General features: G+C 52.0%; 1 protein-coding gene across 2 annotated transcripts in view; it reads right to left on the bottom strand.

Annotated features, from left to right (window-relative positions):
* Pde4a (phosphodiesterase 4A) overlaps nt 1–14,363 on the bottom strand; it is a 45,003-nt gene that overhangs the window by 22,201 nt on the left and 8,439 nt on the right. Inside the window, exon 1 of one of the 2 annotated variants that reach the window (XM_036192901.1) lies at nt 5,537–5,685. The exons of the other annotated variant lie outside the window; for it this stretch is intronic. Within the exon in view, the coding sequence (XP_036048794.1) occupies nt 5,537–5,670 (134 nt within the window). The 5' untranslated portion in view covers nt 5,671–5,685. Of the gene's footprint in view, nt 1–5,536; nt 5,686–14,363 lie in introns of those variants that run through there. 2 annotated transcript variants of the gene reach the window in all.

Genomic DNA, 14,363 nt, shown 5'->3' with positions numbered 1-14,363 from the left:
CCAAGGTGACCTTGAGTTCATTGGCAAGACCACATCTTTCAAGAAAGGCTTGGCCAGGTGGTGGCGGCACACACCTTTAATCCTACCACTCAAGAGGCAGAGGCAGGCAGTGAGTTACAGGATAACCAGAGTTACACAGAGAAACCCTGTCTTCAAAAACCAAAACCAAAAATAAAATAAAATAAAGTTTTTAAAAAAAATCAACCAAGGGGTTGGGCAGTCGTGGCACATGCCTTTAATCCCAGCACTTGGGAGGCAGAGGCAGGTGCATCTCTGTGAGTTCGAGGCCAGCCTGGTCTACAGAGCGAGTTCCAGGACAGGCACCAAAACTACACAGAGAAACCCTGTCTCGAACAAAACCAAACAGTCACCCGAGGGACTGGAGACATGACTTGGCAGCACCGGCCACTCTTGCAGAGGACCTGGGTTTGATCCCCAGCACCTACAGGATCACAACTGTCTGGAATCTAGTTCCCGGAATCTGATGCCTCATTTTGGCCTCTGCAGGCTTCAGGCACATACATGGTACACAGACGTACATGTAGGCAAAACACTCATAAGTTAAAAAATAAGTTTTTTTAAAAGTAAATTTTTATTGAGAGGGGCTGAAGAGAAGGCTTAGGGGTTAGGAGCACTGGCTGCTCTTCCAGAGGACCCAGGTTCAATTCCCAGCACCCACATGGCAGCTCACAACTGTCTGTAACTCCAGTTCCAGGAGATCTGACACCTCCACACCAGTGCACATGAAATAAAGTTACTTAAAATATTTTTAAAATTTTATTGAGGGACTTGGCTGGCTAAATACAGAAAAACCATTGAAAAGGCCATAGGCCAAAGCTAGACAAAAATGTTTATAGTAGCTGTGAGCTACCAAACACAAAATAACCAAAACAACCCAGCAACTAATGAGTTGATATCATCTAGCAAATCCGGACTGCGGACTAGTATACACCATGGAAAAAAGGATGATTGACATACAAAACTTGAGTGTGTCTATTTATCTGTTTGTGTTCATGGGTGCACACATGTGAGTGTGTGCTATGGCCCATGTGGTGGTCAGAGAACAACTTGAGGAATCAGCTCTTTGCTTCTACCGTGTGGATTCTGGGGACTGAACTCAGGTCCTCCTGTCTGACGGCCAGTCCCTTACCTGCTGAACAACCTCTCAGCTCAAATGAATTGTATTAACATGACAAGGCAGAGATGAGGTGCCGGCTCAGTGGATACATCTGCTGTGCAACCATGAGAAACCGTCCCAGTCTCAACACCTATGTAAAAGCTAGGTGCAGTGGCATGCATCTACGGGGTCTGCAACCCCAGGGCTGGGGGGCAGAAACAGGCAGATCCTGGGGGCTTAATGGGCACCCAGTACAGCCAAACGGCACCTCCATAATATAGATCTTTGTCTCAAAAGATAGCATGGAGAGTAACAGAAGACACCAGAAGTTGACCTCAGACCTCTAGACATACACACCTGGCACATGTGCCTACCCACCCCATATACACGATACACACAAATACATACACAAAAGGAAAAGGTAAAACTGTAACAGATTCATGCCACATTGCACATGTCATTACACAGAACTAGCCCAGCACAGGGTGGCACAGCTGTAATCCCGGCACTTGGGAGGCTGAGGCAGGAAGATGGCAAGCATAAAGTCAGCCTGGATGGCACACATAGTGAGACCCTACCTGAGAAAGTCAAAGCCCAGGGAAGTGGTAAATCACTTGCCTTTGAGGCCCTGGGTTCTATACTATATCTGGTGTTGAAAGAGGACCAAGTAAAGACTCAGGCCAGGGAGACAGCCAAGGCGGCGGCGGGGTAAAGGTGTTTGCCATCAAACTGACCCTGAGGTTTGATTCTTAGGACCCACAAAGAGGAAAGAGAGACCCCTAAAAGGTGTCCTCTGACCTCCACACACTCCTTGGCATGTACACACACACACACACACACACACACACACACACACACACATACACACTGTGTTTAAAAATAAAAGCTGAGCATAGTAGCACACTCCTTTAATCCCAGGCAGAGGCAGGCAGATCTCTGAGTTTGAGGCCAGCCTGGTCTACAAGGCGAGTTCCCAGACAGCCAGGGATACACAGTAAAACCCTGTCTTGAAAAAAAATCAAATAATCAAATTTAGAAAATCCAAAGTTCACAGATGAACTTCAACCTTTGATGACAATGCTCATCGGTGCACACCTGCCCTGTCAAGTGCATGGTGGGAGCTGCATGCCTCTCTGCCGCATTTTACAGCCACTGTTGCTGAGTTCAGACGGTTTTTTTAGACTCGGCATGTTGGTCTTCAAAGAATGACATATCTTGGGCACAGAACTCCAGTCTAAATGTGGAACTGACTTCCACTTTCTTTTCCTTTTTCTTTCTTTTTTTTGGGGGTTTTTTTTTTTTGAGACAGGGTTTTTCTGTGCAGCTCTGGCCGTCCTGGAACTTACTCTGTAGCCCAGCTGGCCTCGAACTCACAAAGATCCGCCTGTCTCTGCCTCCCGAGTGCTGGGATTAAAAGCACGCACCACCACCACCTGGCTATTTTCAAAAAGAATTTTTATTACATTTTACTTGTTTGTTTATTTGTGAGAAAGAGTGGTGTGCCATGGCAGTTTGGAGGTCTGATATCTTCGCTGTCTGGCTCCTCCTGCTAAAATGCTTTGTACACACTGACCATTTATTTCTGCACCATTTCTTGACGGGGTCCTGGTGAAATCCCAGAGAACATGCAAACTGAGGCACAGTGTCGGTGGGTACTTGGGGGCCTAGCTGCCTGATGACCACATCCTGAGTTTGGTCCCACTGAGGACCCCCAACCCTTGGGCCTCACACAGGAGCCCAGGTTGCCGGTTAGGGAGGGTGAGACCCACACAGACCCGAGAAGGCCCACGGCTGACATCCTGGTGGCAAATCTGCTGCCCCTAGGGAAGCAGCACACGTCAGTGGGAGCGCAGGGGCCTTGGTGGTAAGCAGATGGTCCCCTGGGCACCCTTGTTTGCGCTTCAGGCCTGAATGTCCCCTGAGCTGACGGCAGGCACAGGGGACGGGACTGGGCTGCTGAACTGAAGCCTGGGGAGAAACAAGGAGTCAGCTAATCTTAGACTGCAACCAAGCAGAGAGACCTCAGTTTGTTCCCTGGGACTTACATCCGGGAAGAAAGAGGTGACTTCCACAGCTGTCCTCTAACCTCCACATGGGCACTGTCATACCCATGCCCACAACATCCAAATGTAAGGAAAAAAGACCCCTGCCTCCCTTGTCTGTCACTGGCTCCTTGGAGGTGGCCCAAAGTCAGCCAGAGAAATCTCAACAGGAGAAGTCACAAACTACACTGAGGGAGGAGCGGAGGTTGGCGCTAGAGCCACCGGCCCAGTCAGCACGGGTACAGTGACCTGCTCATAGTTAAGTACCAGCCACAGGGAGACCTGCGGCTGGACTGCCAGCAGGGGCATGGCAGACAGGCCAGGGACAGCATGTGCACAGCAGGCTAGCTCTGGGAAGAAGACACCCGGGTCTCCCTCGCCACACAGCCTCACACACAGCCTCGCCCAATCAAGGAGCTTCAGGTTCAGGGACAGACCCTGTCTCAAAAAAGGTGAGAGCCGGGTGGTGGTGGCACACACCTTTAATCCCAGCACACTGAAGCCAGAGCCAGGTGGATCTCTGTGAGTTCGAGGCCAGCCTGGTCTACAGAGCGAGATCCAGAACGGGCACCAAAACTACACAGAGAAACCCTGTCTGGAAAACCCAAAGAAACAACAACAAAGTAAGATGAGGAGCCAGCCGGAGATACGGCTGGGCGGGTAAAGGTTCAGTTCCCAGGGCCCGAACAGTGGAAAGGGAGAAAGGACAGACACCTGCCCTATGACTTCTGTATGTGCCACCTCAGGAAATAAAAATAAACAGACAAATGTAATACTAAAAAAGAACCCAAACACAAACAAATGCTATTAAGTGCCCCATGCTAGGTCTAACTATGTCCACATATGCATCATTATCCCATTTTCTAGGCCAAAAAACCCCCCAAAAACTGACAATAAGGAGGTCAGAGAGGATGGTGGGGCTGGGCTCCGTGCTAAGGTGCTGGCTGGCACTCACAAGGCTCTGGGCTCCATCCCCAGCACTCCAAGGGGCGGAGGCAGGTGATCAGCTACTCACCCTCAGCTACACAGCAAATCAGAGGTTAGCTTGGCTACTAAACAAGCAAACAAAACGGCTGGATAATTTGGTCAGGGTGGCTTTGAACCTGGGGCTGCTGGGCTCTGCACTCTGGGGGTAGAAACAGAGGACCAGCCTGCTGCCTCCCAGGCTCCTTGCCTGTCTCCACCTGACTGCCTTAAAGGAAGTGCCAGGAAGCCTCTATGGAAAGGACTGGTTTGCTCTGTGAAGGTCACAGGGAGGCTGAGTGTCGGCTCTGGCAAGTGTCCGGCGGGCGCACGGTGCCAGGTGCCACTGATGTTTGTGGGACTGGATGTCAAGTCTTGGGGCATGTGATAGGTCTAGGGCAGGGGATTCCAGTGTGTCCATACCTGTCATGAAGAACTACGCAGGAGGGGAGGGGCAGGTGTCTGTCTGTCTGTCTCTGTCCCCATGCTCCTGTGACCTCATGAGAAAGCCCACACAGACACTATGGCTGTCCTGACCCAAGTGGTTATGAAGTGTGTGTGTGTGTTCTTTCCTGCCTGCAGGAATGTGTATACAAGAGGCTTGGGAGTGTTCGGGTGACCAATGCTTCCTGGGAAAAGCAAGGTACACACCAGGCTGGGTAGGGGTGTTCTATAGGTGTTAACATCTATGACCTCCTGTCATGGTCATGGGTCCCTCGTGGGTTCTCCCAGTGCCTTGACTAACCTGGAGACCCCGTCACGTCTAGAATAGCAAACACCCGTGACCCAGCTTAACCCAAATGTGGGTGTGGCCACGTGTGTTCTCGCTGGACACAGCGTGTCTGTCTCCATCAAGGTATCTGACCAGACTGTGCAGCGAGGCAGGGACGATGAACAACTTAAAGGTCACTTCCTGGCCGCAGCTCTACCCACCCAGTTCAAAATGCCCTCTGGGTATTCAGACACTTTCCCTCGCCTGCCCCCACACACCAGGGCTTGCTTGCAGCCTGACAGCCCAAGCTGGGGGGAGCTGTGTGTGGAGAAACCATGTAAGGCCTTAGGGACCTGGCTCTTGGCCAGTGGCTTGGGAACGGAGCCCAGGTGAGGTGACAGGCTGGACACCCATATTTGCTGCCAGGGAGAGTACTAGATACTCAGGTTGAGGGGAACAGAAAGAGCCAAGGAACCCCAACCCTGAATAGGCAGGCTGAGGTGGAAACTAGCACCCATTTTTGGAGCCCTACCATCAGCAGGCACCCACATTTTTAAGGTTAGGGCAGGGGGCAGGGTCCCTAGCTGATGTGCGAAGTTACTTAGGGGATCCCCCGAAGGCTGGCTACTCTGGAAAGGGTCCTCTTTCCCCAAACAGGCAAGAGCACCTTCAGGTCACAAAGAAAGGCTGCAGGCCACCCACCTGAAACATCTGCCAGGGCGGTGTCGTAGAGTGTCCTCCTCGCTGAAGGAGAAGTGGGTCAGTGACTCTGGTCCCGGGGGCAATGCCAAGGCCGGGGGTCGGGGCCGGGCGCGGGGTGCTGCACTGGAGCGCATGGGAGCCAAGCGCCGCCGTCGGGGCCGGCATTGGGGACCAGCTGCTGCACGGGGGGGTGTGCGGCGTTGCAAGGCAGGCCTGAGGAGCCAGCGATCGCCGGCCCCGCCTCCACACTTGTCGTGTCCTAGCCCCTGGCACCACCCATGTGGCCCCCCAAGGGACACGATCCCGGGTGCTCGCGTCCTCCTCACGGGTGTGTGTCCGCAGCGCCTCCCTCCCTCTTGCAGAAGGGCCCTGTGAAACTGAGCGCCCACTTCCCGCCGGTCCCTCCCCGGGCTTTAGGGACGCCCGGGGCTCCGGTTTCCCCGGCTCCTAGCCCGCGGCCCTCCCCTCTGCCCCGGCCCCGCCTTCCACCCCTCCCCGGCCTGACGTCGAGCTGTGCCACCTCCAGGTCTCAGATCGCCACCAAGCGCCCGCGGGGGAACCAGACACACCCCAGAGGGCGGAGTGCAAGGCTGGGTGATCAAGACCCTAGGGAGGGACAAGGTGACAGATGCTGGGAGGTGGGGATGGACAGTGGAGGGGCAATCAAGGGGCAGGCATAGAATCAAACCAAGGGACACTTAGGTCCCCCACACCTTGCCCGGTCCCAGAGGCCAGGCCTCTCCTCTTCTTTCCCCGCCCACTTCTTGCCCAGAGCCCAGGGTGACTTCCAACAGTCTGTCCTAAACAAGTATGTGTAGAGAACAGGGCACAGGGCTGGCGGGGAGGAGACCCAGCCAAAACCTGGGCCGACCTCCGGACTACCACGAAGTTCGGTCTCCAGGAGAAAGGGATGTTTGGAAGGCACACCGGATGTGGTTTCTAGGCCTGGCTCCCTCAGGCTTCCTGTCCCCACAGCCCATCCCATTCTGGCCAAGCAACCATCCATCCCTCATGGCACAAGGTGGCATCACTACCAAAAAAAAGACCCAAGGGAGGGACTGGGTGACACGCAGGGAGGCAGAGCTGGGGAGAGAAGGGACAGAGTCAAACCTACCCCCACAAGGCAACAGAATAATGTCATTCCACAGGTTGTTAGAGGCTAGAAGAACCCAACAGGAACTTGTTCCCAAGTGTGGTAGCTCAAACCTGCATCCTGAGCACTCTTGGGTCAGCCTGAGCTACAGAGCAGCACTGTATCTCAAAAGCCATGAACTATACTCTCAGCTAGTAGAGTGCCTGCCTAACACACAGAGGGCTTGGCCTGAGCTGGGATGGTGTGGTGTGACTATAACCCTAGCACTCAGGAGTGGCAAGAGGGTCAGAAGTTCAAGACCATCCTTGGCTAGACAGTGAGCTGGAAGCTAGCCTGGGTTACATGAGACTGTGTCTCAAAACAAACTCCAAAAACAGAAAACCACATCTGGAGCGATGGCTCAATGGTTGAAAGTACTGGCTGCTCCTCCAGAGGACCTGGGTTCAATTCCCAGTATCTACATGGTGACTCATAACCATTTGTAGGGGATCCCATGTCCTCGTCTGGCCTCCAAAGGCACCAGGCACACACATAGCATACACATGGCACACTCATACACATAAAAAATGATTTAAAATTAAAAAAAAAGCTAAGTAAAAAAAAATCAAAATGAGAGAGAGAGAGAGAGAGAGAGAGAGGCATGGTGGCACACACCTTTAACCCCAGCCTGGTCTACATACGGAGTTCAGGCTAGCCAGAACCGCATAGTAGGACTGAATTTGGTTCCCAGCACCCACATGGTGGCTCACAACTGCCTCTAACTCCAGGTCCAGGGGACACAGCAATTCTCTTCTGGCCTCCACATGCACCCGAACTCATGTGCACACACATGAGTGCACATAACTTAAAAGATAAATCTTATATCTATGTATGTGCATGAGTGAATGAGCCACTGCGTACAGGGCTTTGGTCCTCTGTAGCTGGGGGTACCGGTGCTTGAGAGCCCCCGTGTGTGATGTGGTACTGGGAGCTGATCCTCAGCAAGTGCTCTTAACCTCTGAACCATCTCTCCAGCCCCTAAAGAGGAAAAGAAAAGAACACAAGTCCCAGGGTCACAACGGATGCTGGGTTGGCCTCAAGTCCCCCCAGGGATTACCACAGCTTCAGGTAAGCACCGGAAGTGGGAGAGACCCTGCGTTTATTGAGCGCCTACTGCACGCCCTATCGGATTTCTCCACAGCAACCCTGGAGGGCAAGATGATTTTTATCTCTATCTCAAACGGAAGAGGAAAAAGCCAGGCTGCTGTCAGCCCCCTCTCCAAGTCCAACAGACAGTTCTGCTGCCTAGCCAAGAAGGGCCTCGAACCCGTGGCTGGAGAGGCATGCACTCACCCGGCCCACGCCTGGCGGCCCCAGTCTTGCACGCTACCACGGAAGAGCCGCAGGCGTCTGTGGGGCGTGGAGGATGTGTTGCAGAAGAACGCAGAGGCCGCGGAGGGCCCGGGCAGGAACGCGTCGTCCTCGGCCGCCGCCTCCAGGCAGGCGGCCGTGCGCGGCGCGCGGATGCGCCCCCAGCCCCGCAGCGCCATGCGCCTCCCGCCGCTCCGGCCCTTCCGGCTGCGCTCGGGCCGCCCTCGGGGCGGAGCCCGGCCGGGGCGCCTCAGACCTCAGGAAGCCCAACCACCTTCCTCCAAGGCGCGCCGCCTGGGGTAGCCACAGATCCCGGGGTATCCCCCTTTCCTAGCGTCGCCGTGGTTTTCAGAGACATCCCACTCCCAACAGGGTACACCAGGATTCTCAGAGTACACCCACAAATCCGGGTGTGTTCTGAGAGCCCAAGGGGGTCCCTCAGACACCAAGCCACAGACACAGCAACTCAGGTTGACTATTTAGTATTTTTTTTGGGGGGGGGGCGGTGTTAAAGCCGGGTCTAACTGTAGTTCTGGCTAGCCTGGAACATGAGACCAAGCTGGCCTCGAACTCACAGAGATCTACCTGCCTCTGCCATGCAATTCGGGGATTAAAAGTGTGTGCCACTATGGGCAGCAAGCAGCTTAAAACTCTCCCAAAGCACGCAGACACCGTCTCCAGCACCCCTTGACTCACCTCCCACAGGCAAAGGCAATGTCCACAAGCCGACTGGATCCTCCAAATCCTAGAGTCCATCGCCTATAGCAGGAAATATTTCCGCATTCCCTCACATGTCCCTCCACCCTCCAGGGGCTCCACCACAGCATCCCCCAAAGTTCTGAGACCATGCCGTAAGTTTAGGGCTATCTCGGGCAAGGCATGTGTGCAAACCACAGTGACACTGCCACATGCTGAGGGATCCCAAAGACACCAGGGGTGTAAGTAGGTTAACTCTTGGGCCAGTCCTAGACTTTAATCTCCTTCCACTACGTGGGTCCCAGGGACTGAATCTAGGGAAGCGACTGAGCCATCTCACTGGCCCCCCGCCCAGATTTTAGAGCATAATCTGATAAGTCTACAATCGTGGAAGTGCCTCAGAGTGCCACCACCAGCTCCCGTTGGCCTGCTTGCCTAAGCAGTCTTATGTAGCCCGAGCTGACCTTAAATTCACTATGTGGCAGTCTGAGTTTAAACTCCTAATCCCCCTGCCTCCACCTCCTCTAGCGCTGGGATTCCAGGCATGAGACACCATGTCCAATTTTTTGGTGCTGAGGATGGAGCCTAGGCAGGCACTGTATCATCTGAGCCACACCCATGGTGTTCTTTCTAACTCCCAAGAACCCTAGAAAGCCAGGCATAGTGGCTCACACCTTTAATCTGGACACTCTGGAGACAAAGGCAGGCAGATGTGTATGAGTTCAAGGCTAGCCTGGTCTACACAGCAAGTTCCAGACCAGCTAGGGCAACGAGTGAGGCTCTGTGCTGAGACACAGAGACAGAGAGACAGAGAGAGAGAGAGAGAGAGAGAGAGCGCTACCCTAGAAGCCAGGACTATCCGCAGCCCCTGTACACGTACGTCTAAGGCACCATTAAGTCCTGCTCACCCTACTTCGTGACTAGGTCCCCCACAGTTCACAGGTAGCCCCAAGAATCCAACCTGCTCCTAGAGGCAGGCCCAGCAGAACACAGAGGGTGACCGGCTGGGATTGCAGACAGAACTGCAGAGCCTCAACAGTGCGATCCAGTGGGCCCAGGGAAAGCCCTTTTGGTGGTGAGGAAAACAGTCAGAGGGTGGGAGACTTGAATACAGCCAGCCAGCTGCTTAAACCACCCCAGCCTCCCTGCCCTCCAGCTCAGGCCGGCTGCGAACTCAAAATGCACCTGCCTTGGCCTCTTGGGTGCTGACATTACAGGCATGCACACCTCACCAGGCAAGATGCTTGCTCTGTATCAGAAAGGAGCAGGGAGTCTGAGGACAGCGCTTTCGGTCCAGAGTTATTGGCACTGGTGCCACAGGGCCAGAGACAGACAGGCTAAACTTGAGCCTCAGCTTTACCATCACTTTACCCACTTGACTTGAAATACTTTCACAGAGCCTCAGTTTGCCCAACTGTAAAGTAGGTGCAATAAAGGTACCTGACGCCGGGCTAGGGCTAGGTTCAAGCGCCCTTACCTGCTGAGCCAGCTCTGCTAGCCCAAATTTGCTTTTTAAGTGCATTTGGAGCTAGGTGTGGGGGTGTGCACCTGTCACCCAAATATTTGAGAGGGTAAGACAAGAGAATCAGGGGTTGACAGCAAGCCTGGCCTATATATATGGAGACTCTGTCCGGGGGTGTTGGGGAGTGGGGAGCCCTAGAAATGTCTCAGCAGGTAGAGGCAGCTGCCAGGCCTGCAGACCTGAGGGCTACCTCTGGAGCCCACGAAGTGGGAGCAGAGGACTCCCAACTGAAGCCTACATGTGAGCCATGATACACACCTCCATCCCAAAATAAGTAAATAAGTGTAACTTTTTTAAAAGTGTGGAGAGCTGGAGAGTTGGTTAAGTAGTCAAGAGCCCTGTGGCTGGGCGGTGGTGGCGCACACCTTTAATCCCAGCACTTGGGAGGCAGAGCCAGTCGGATCTCTGTGAGTTCGAGGCCAGCCTGGGCTACCAGTGAGTTCCAGGACAGCCACCAAAACTATACGGAGAAACCCTATCTCAAAAAAACAAAACCAAAACAACAAAAAAAGAGCACTGGCTGCTCTTATAAATGAGTTGGGCTTGGTTCTCAGCACCCACAGAGTAGCTCACAACCATCTGTAATTCCAGTTCCAGTGAGTTGTGACACCCTATTCTGGACTCTTCCAGCACAGCAAACACATGGTGCATAAACACACATAGGCAAAACTCCCATACACATGAAATAAAAGAATAAATCTTAATTTTTTCCCCAAAATAAAAGTTTTCTGGGAGCTGGAGAGATGGCTCAGTGGTTAAGAGCACCAACTGCTCTTCCAGAGGTCCTGGGTTCAATTCCCAGCAACCACATGGTGGCTCACAACCATCTGTAATGAGATCTGGCGCCCTCTTCTGGCTAGCAGGGACACATGCAGGCAGAATACTATATACATAATAAATAAGTAAATAAATAAATCTTCTAAAAAAAAAAAGTTTTCTGGCCAAAGAGAGGCTTGTGTTGAATCTGTATAGAAACCATGCCGCTCTACAGAAGCAAGGAGAATGTCATAGACTGCAGTTGTGGCAGGGGTGTCCTGGAATCCATGACATTCAAGGATGTCACTCAGTGGCGGAGTACTTGCCTAGCATGTGTGAGGCCCTGGGTTTCATCCCAGTGTGGCAAAATAAATAAATAAATGTAAGCTTGAAATTTTAAACTGCATTCAGAAATCCTCAGGAAGCAGCCATCTTGACTCCAGATGTGGGGTCACATGGCTGCAAACTTGGGTTTCCCACCCCTGGCTCCCACTGCCCTTGGGGGTTAAGTGACCTTTGACATTCTGGGTGGCTGTCTTGTGTAGCAACTGACCGTCCCTTGCCTTACCCACTAGATGTCAGCAGCACACTTGGTTTTGGCGGCTGAAATATGTACAGCCTTGGCCACACTTCCTTGAAAGGCGGCAAGGCTGCCGTTAGGTTTGAGGATCTCTGCCTCAGTCCCTCTAAGGTCCAAGCACCAGGACCCAGGAAAGTTCCAGCTCAAACCAGAAGCAGGCTGTTCTTGCCCACTGACCGATAAAGTCCTTCTGCAGTCTGTTACAGCTCTATGTGTTGTTTAGAATGCCCTTGGTGGTGGGGTTTGTTTTTGTTTTTTTCAAAACTGGGTTTCTCTGTGTAACCCTGGCTATCTTAGAACTCACTCTGTAGACCAGGCTGGCCTTGAACTCAGAGAGATCTGCCTGCCTCTGCTTCCAAAGAGCTGGGATTAAAGGCGTGTGCCACCACTACCCAGGCAGTGGTGGTTTTGTTGTTTTTAAGATTTATTTATTTAATGTGCACACTGTATATACTCTGTGTGAAGTATCAGATCCCCTGGAATTGGAGTTACAGTCATGAGCTGTCATGTGGGTGCTGGGAATTGAACCTTGGTCCTTTGGAACAACAGCCAAGAACTAGGACCATTTCAGAGATGCAGAAACCAGAAGCCAGAAAAAGCAAGTCACTTGGATAGAGTTACCTAGCCAAGACGAAATAGAGCTGGATTTTTAAAATACATATTTTTATTTTATATCTACAGGAGGTTTGCATGGGTATACTGATTACCAGAAGAGGCCAGAAGAGGCTGAACAGAGATGCCATGTTGGTGCTGGGAACTGAACCTGGATCTTCTAGAAGAGGAGCCAATGCTCTTAACCTTAGCTGAGCCAGCTCTGCAGACTCCTAGGGCTGAATTTCTAAAGATAAAAATAAATTTGATTTCTTAAATTGTATTTTATTCTTGCCAGGTCTGGTGGTGCACACCTTTAATCTTAACAGACGCAAAGGCCAGTGGATTCCTGAACTTGAGGCCAGCCTGTCTACTGAGAGTTCTAAGAAAGTCAGAGCTATACAAAGAAACTCTGTCTCTAAAAGCAAAGAAACAAAGTTATTTTATTTTTAATGATGTATGTTGTGTGTGTCTGTGAGTGGATGTAGACTTGAGTGCAGAGACCACAGAGGCTAGAAGATGGTGCCAGATCTGGGGCTGTAGTCACAGGCAGCTGTGAGTCTGTGCTGGAAACTGAACCTGGGGCCTTCTGTAAGAACAGTGCGTTTGAGACAGAGTTTCATGTAGCCCAGGCTGGCCTGGAACTGACTACACTGTAGGAGCTGAGACCTTGAACTTCGATCCTCCTGTCTCCACCTCAGAAAGTGCTGGTCACAGGTGTGCCTCTGTGCCTGGCTCATGAAGGGCTGGGATGGAACTCCGTGGCTTTTGCATTCAGGCAAGCACTGTACCGCTTGACCCATAAAGCCAATTCCTTCTTCTGCTTGTGGTGCCCACAGAGGCCAAAAACAGGTACTGAATCCCCTGCTCATCCAAAGGACCCAGGTTCAACTCCCAGCAAGCACATGGCAGCTCACAACCATTTGTAACTCCAGTTCCAGGGGGTCCAACATCCTCTTCTGGCCTCACAGGGCACCAGGAATGCACATGGCACACAGACATATGTGCAGGAAACATCCACACATACAAAATAAACATTTAAAAATCATATCATTCCTCCAGCCTTGACCTTCAGAGTGCTAGGATTACAGGTGTGGCTGCCGCACTCAGCTCAGCCCTCTCCTAGGGTGTCACTCCTGACAGAACCTCGAAGCTGCCTCTTTACCTCCCTCTCGCTCTGCCCCAGGACTTTTGCACTGGCCGTTCCCGCTACCACCGGACACACCCATTCTGCATCATCACTAGGTCTTTACTCAAATGACACCTCTGCAGAGAGGCCTTGCCTGACCTCAGGATTCCTCTGCTTCCTGTCCCACACGTCATCTACAGTTATCTGATGGCTTTGTTATTTCTGCCTCAACCACCGTCTTGAGAACTCCAGATGGCAAGACATTTTTTTTTCCTTTTTCTTTTTTGAAGCAGGGTCTTACGTACCAGGCCGGCTTGGAACTCACTATGTGACAGTGTATTACTGTGTTCCTGATCCTCCTTCACCTACCTCCTGAGTGCTGACTGACAGGTGTGTTTTCTGGGGCTAGGGATGAAACTGGGGCCACCCGAGTGCTGGGCAAGCACTCCATCGACTGAGTCTAGACAGCGGCAATTCTGAGCCAAAGCCAGAGTGGTACTTCTCTGGAAGACAGGTTCCTGGCAGATGATGGGGCAGAGGACACCAAGCAAGGGAGGGACAGGGTGGTTGTATTTGATTCATTTCACACCAAGAGATTCAGCAGATAAAGGTGCCTGCTGCAATCCTGAGTTCAATCCCTGGGACACTACGGAAGGGGAGAACTTGCTCCCAAGTGTGCCCTCCAACCTCCACATGCTCGCCGTGGGGCCCCTGCACTCCCCTCAACACAGAATAAATCTAAAAAAGAAGTATATATAAATCTAAGAAAAGAATGCCATAAAAGTAGTAAAAAACGTCTGGAGAGACGGCCTAGCAGTTAAGAGCACTCTGGCTCTTCCAGAGGACCCAGGTTCAATTCCCAACACCCAGTTACTACTTAACTCCAGTTCCAGAGGCTCTGACACACTCTTGTGGCCTCTGAACACACTGCACACACATGGTACACAGACAAAAGATGCAAGCAGAGCAACCATATACATCAATAAAAATAGCTAAAATCTTTTTAATGATTTTTTTTTTTATGTGCATTGGTGTTCTTCCAGCATTTATGTCTGTGTGAAGGAGTCTGATCTCTTGGAACTGGAGTTACAGAGAGGAGGAAGAGAAATT

The sequence above is a fragment of the Onychomys torridus genome, chromosome 7 (genome assembly GCF_903995425.1).
Source record: "Onychomys torridus chromosome 7, mOncTor1.1, whole genome shotgun sequence".
In the NCBI taxonomy this organism is placed as follows: domain Eukaryota; kingdom Metazoa; phylum Chordata; class Mammalia; order Rodentia; family Cricetidae; genus Onychomys; species Onychomys torridus.
This window is presented reverse-complemented; position numbering and strand designations above follow the sequence as displayed.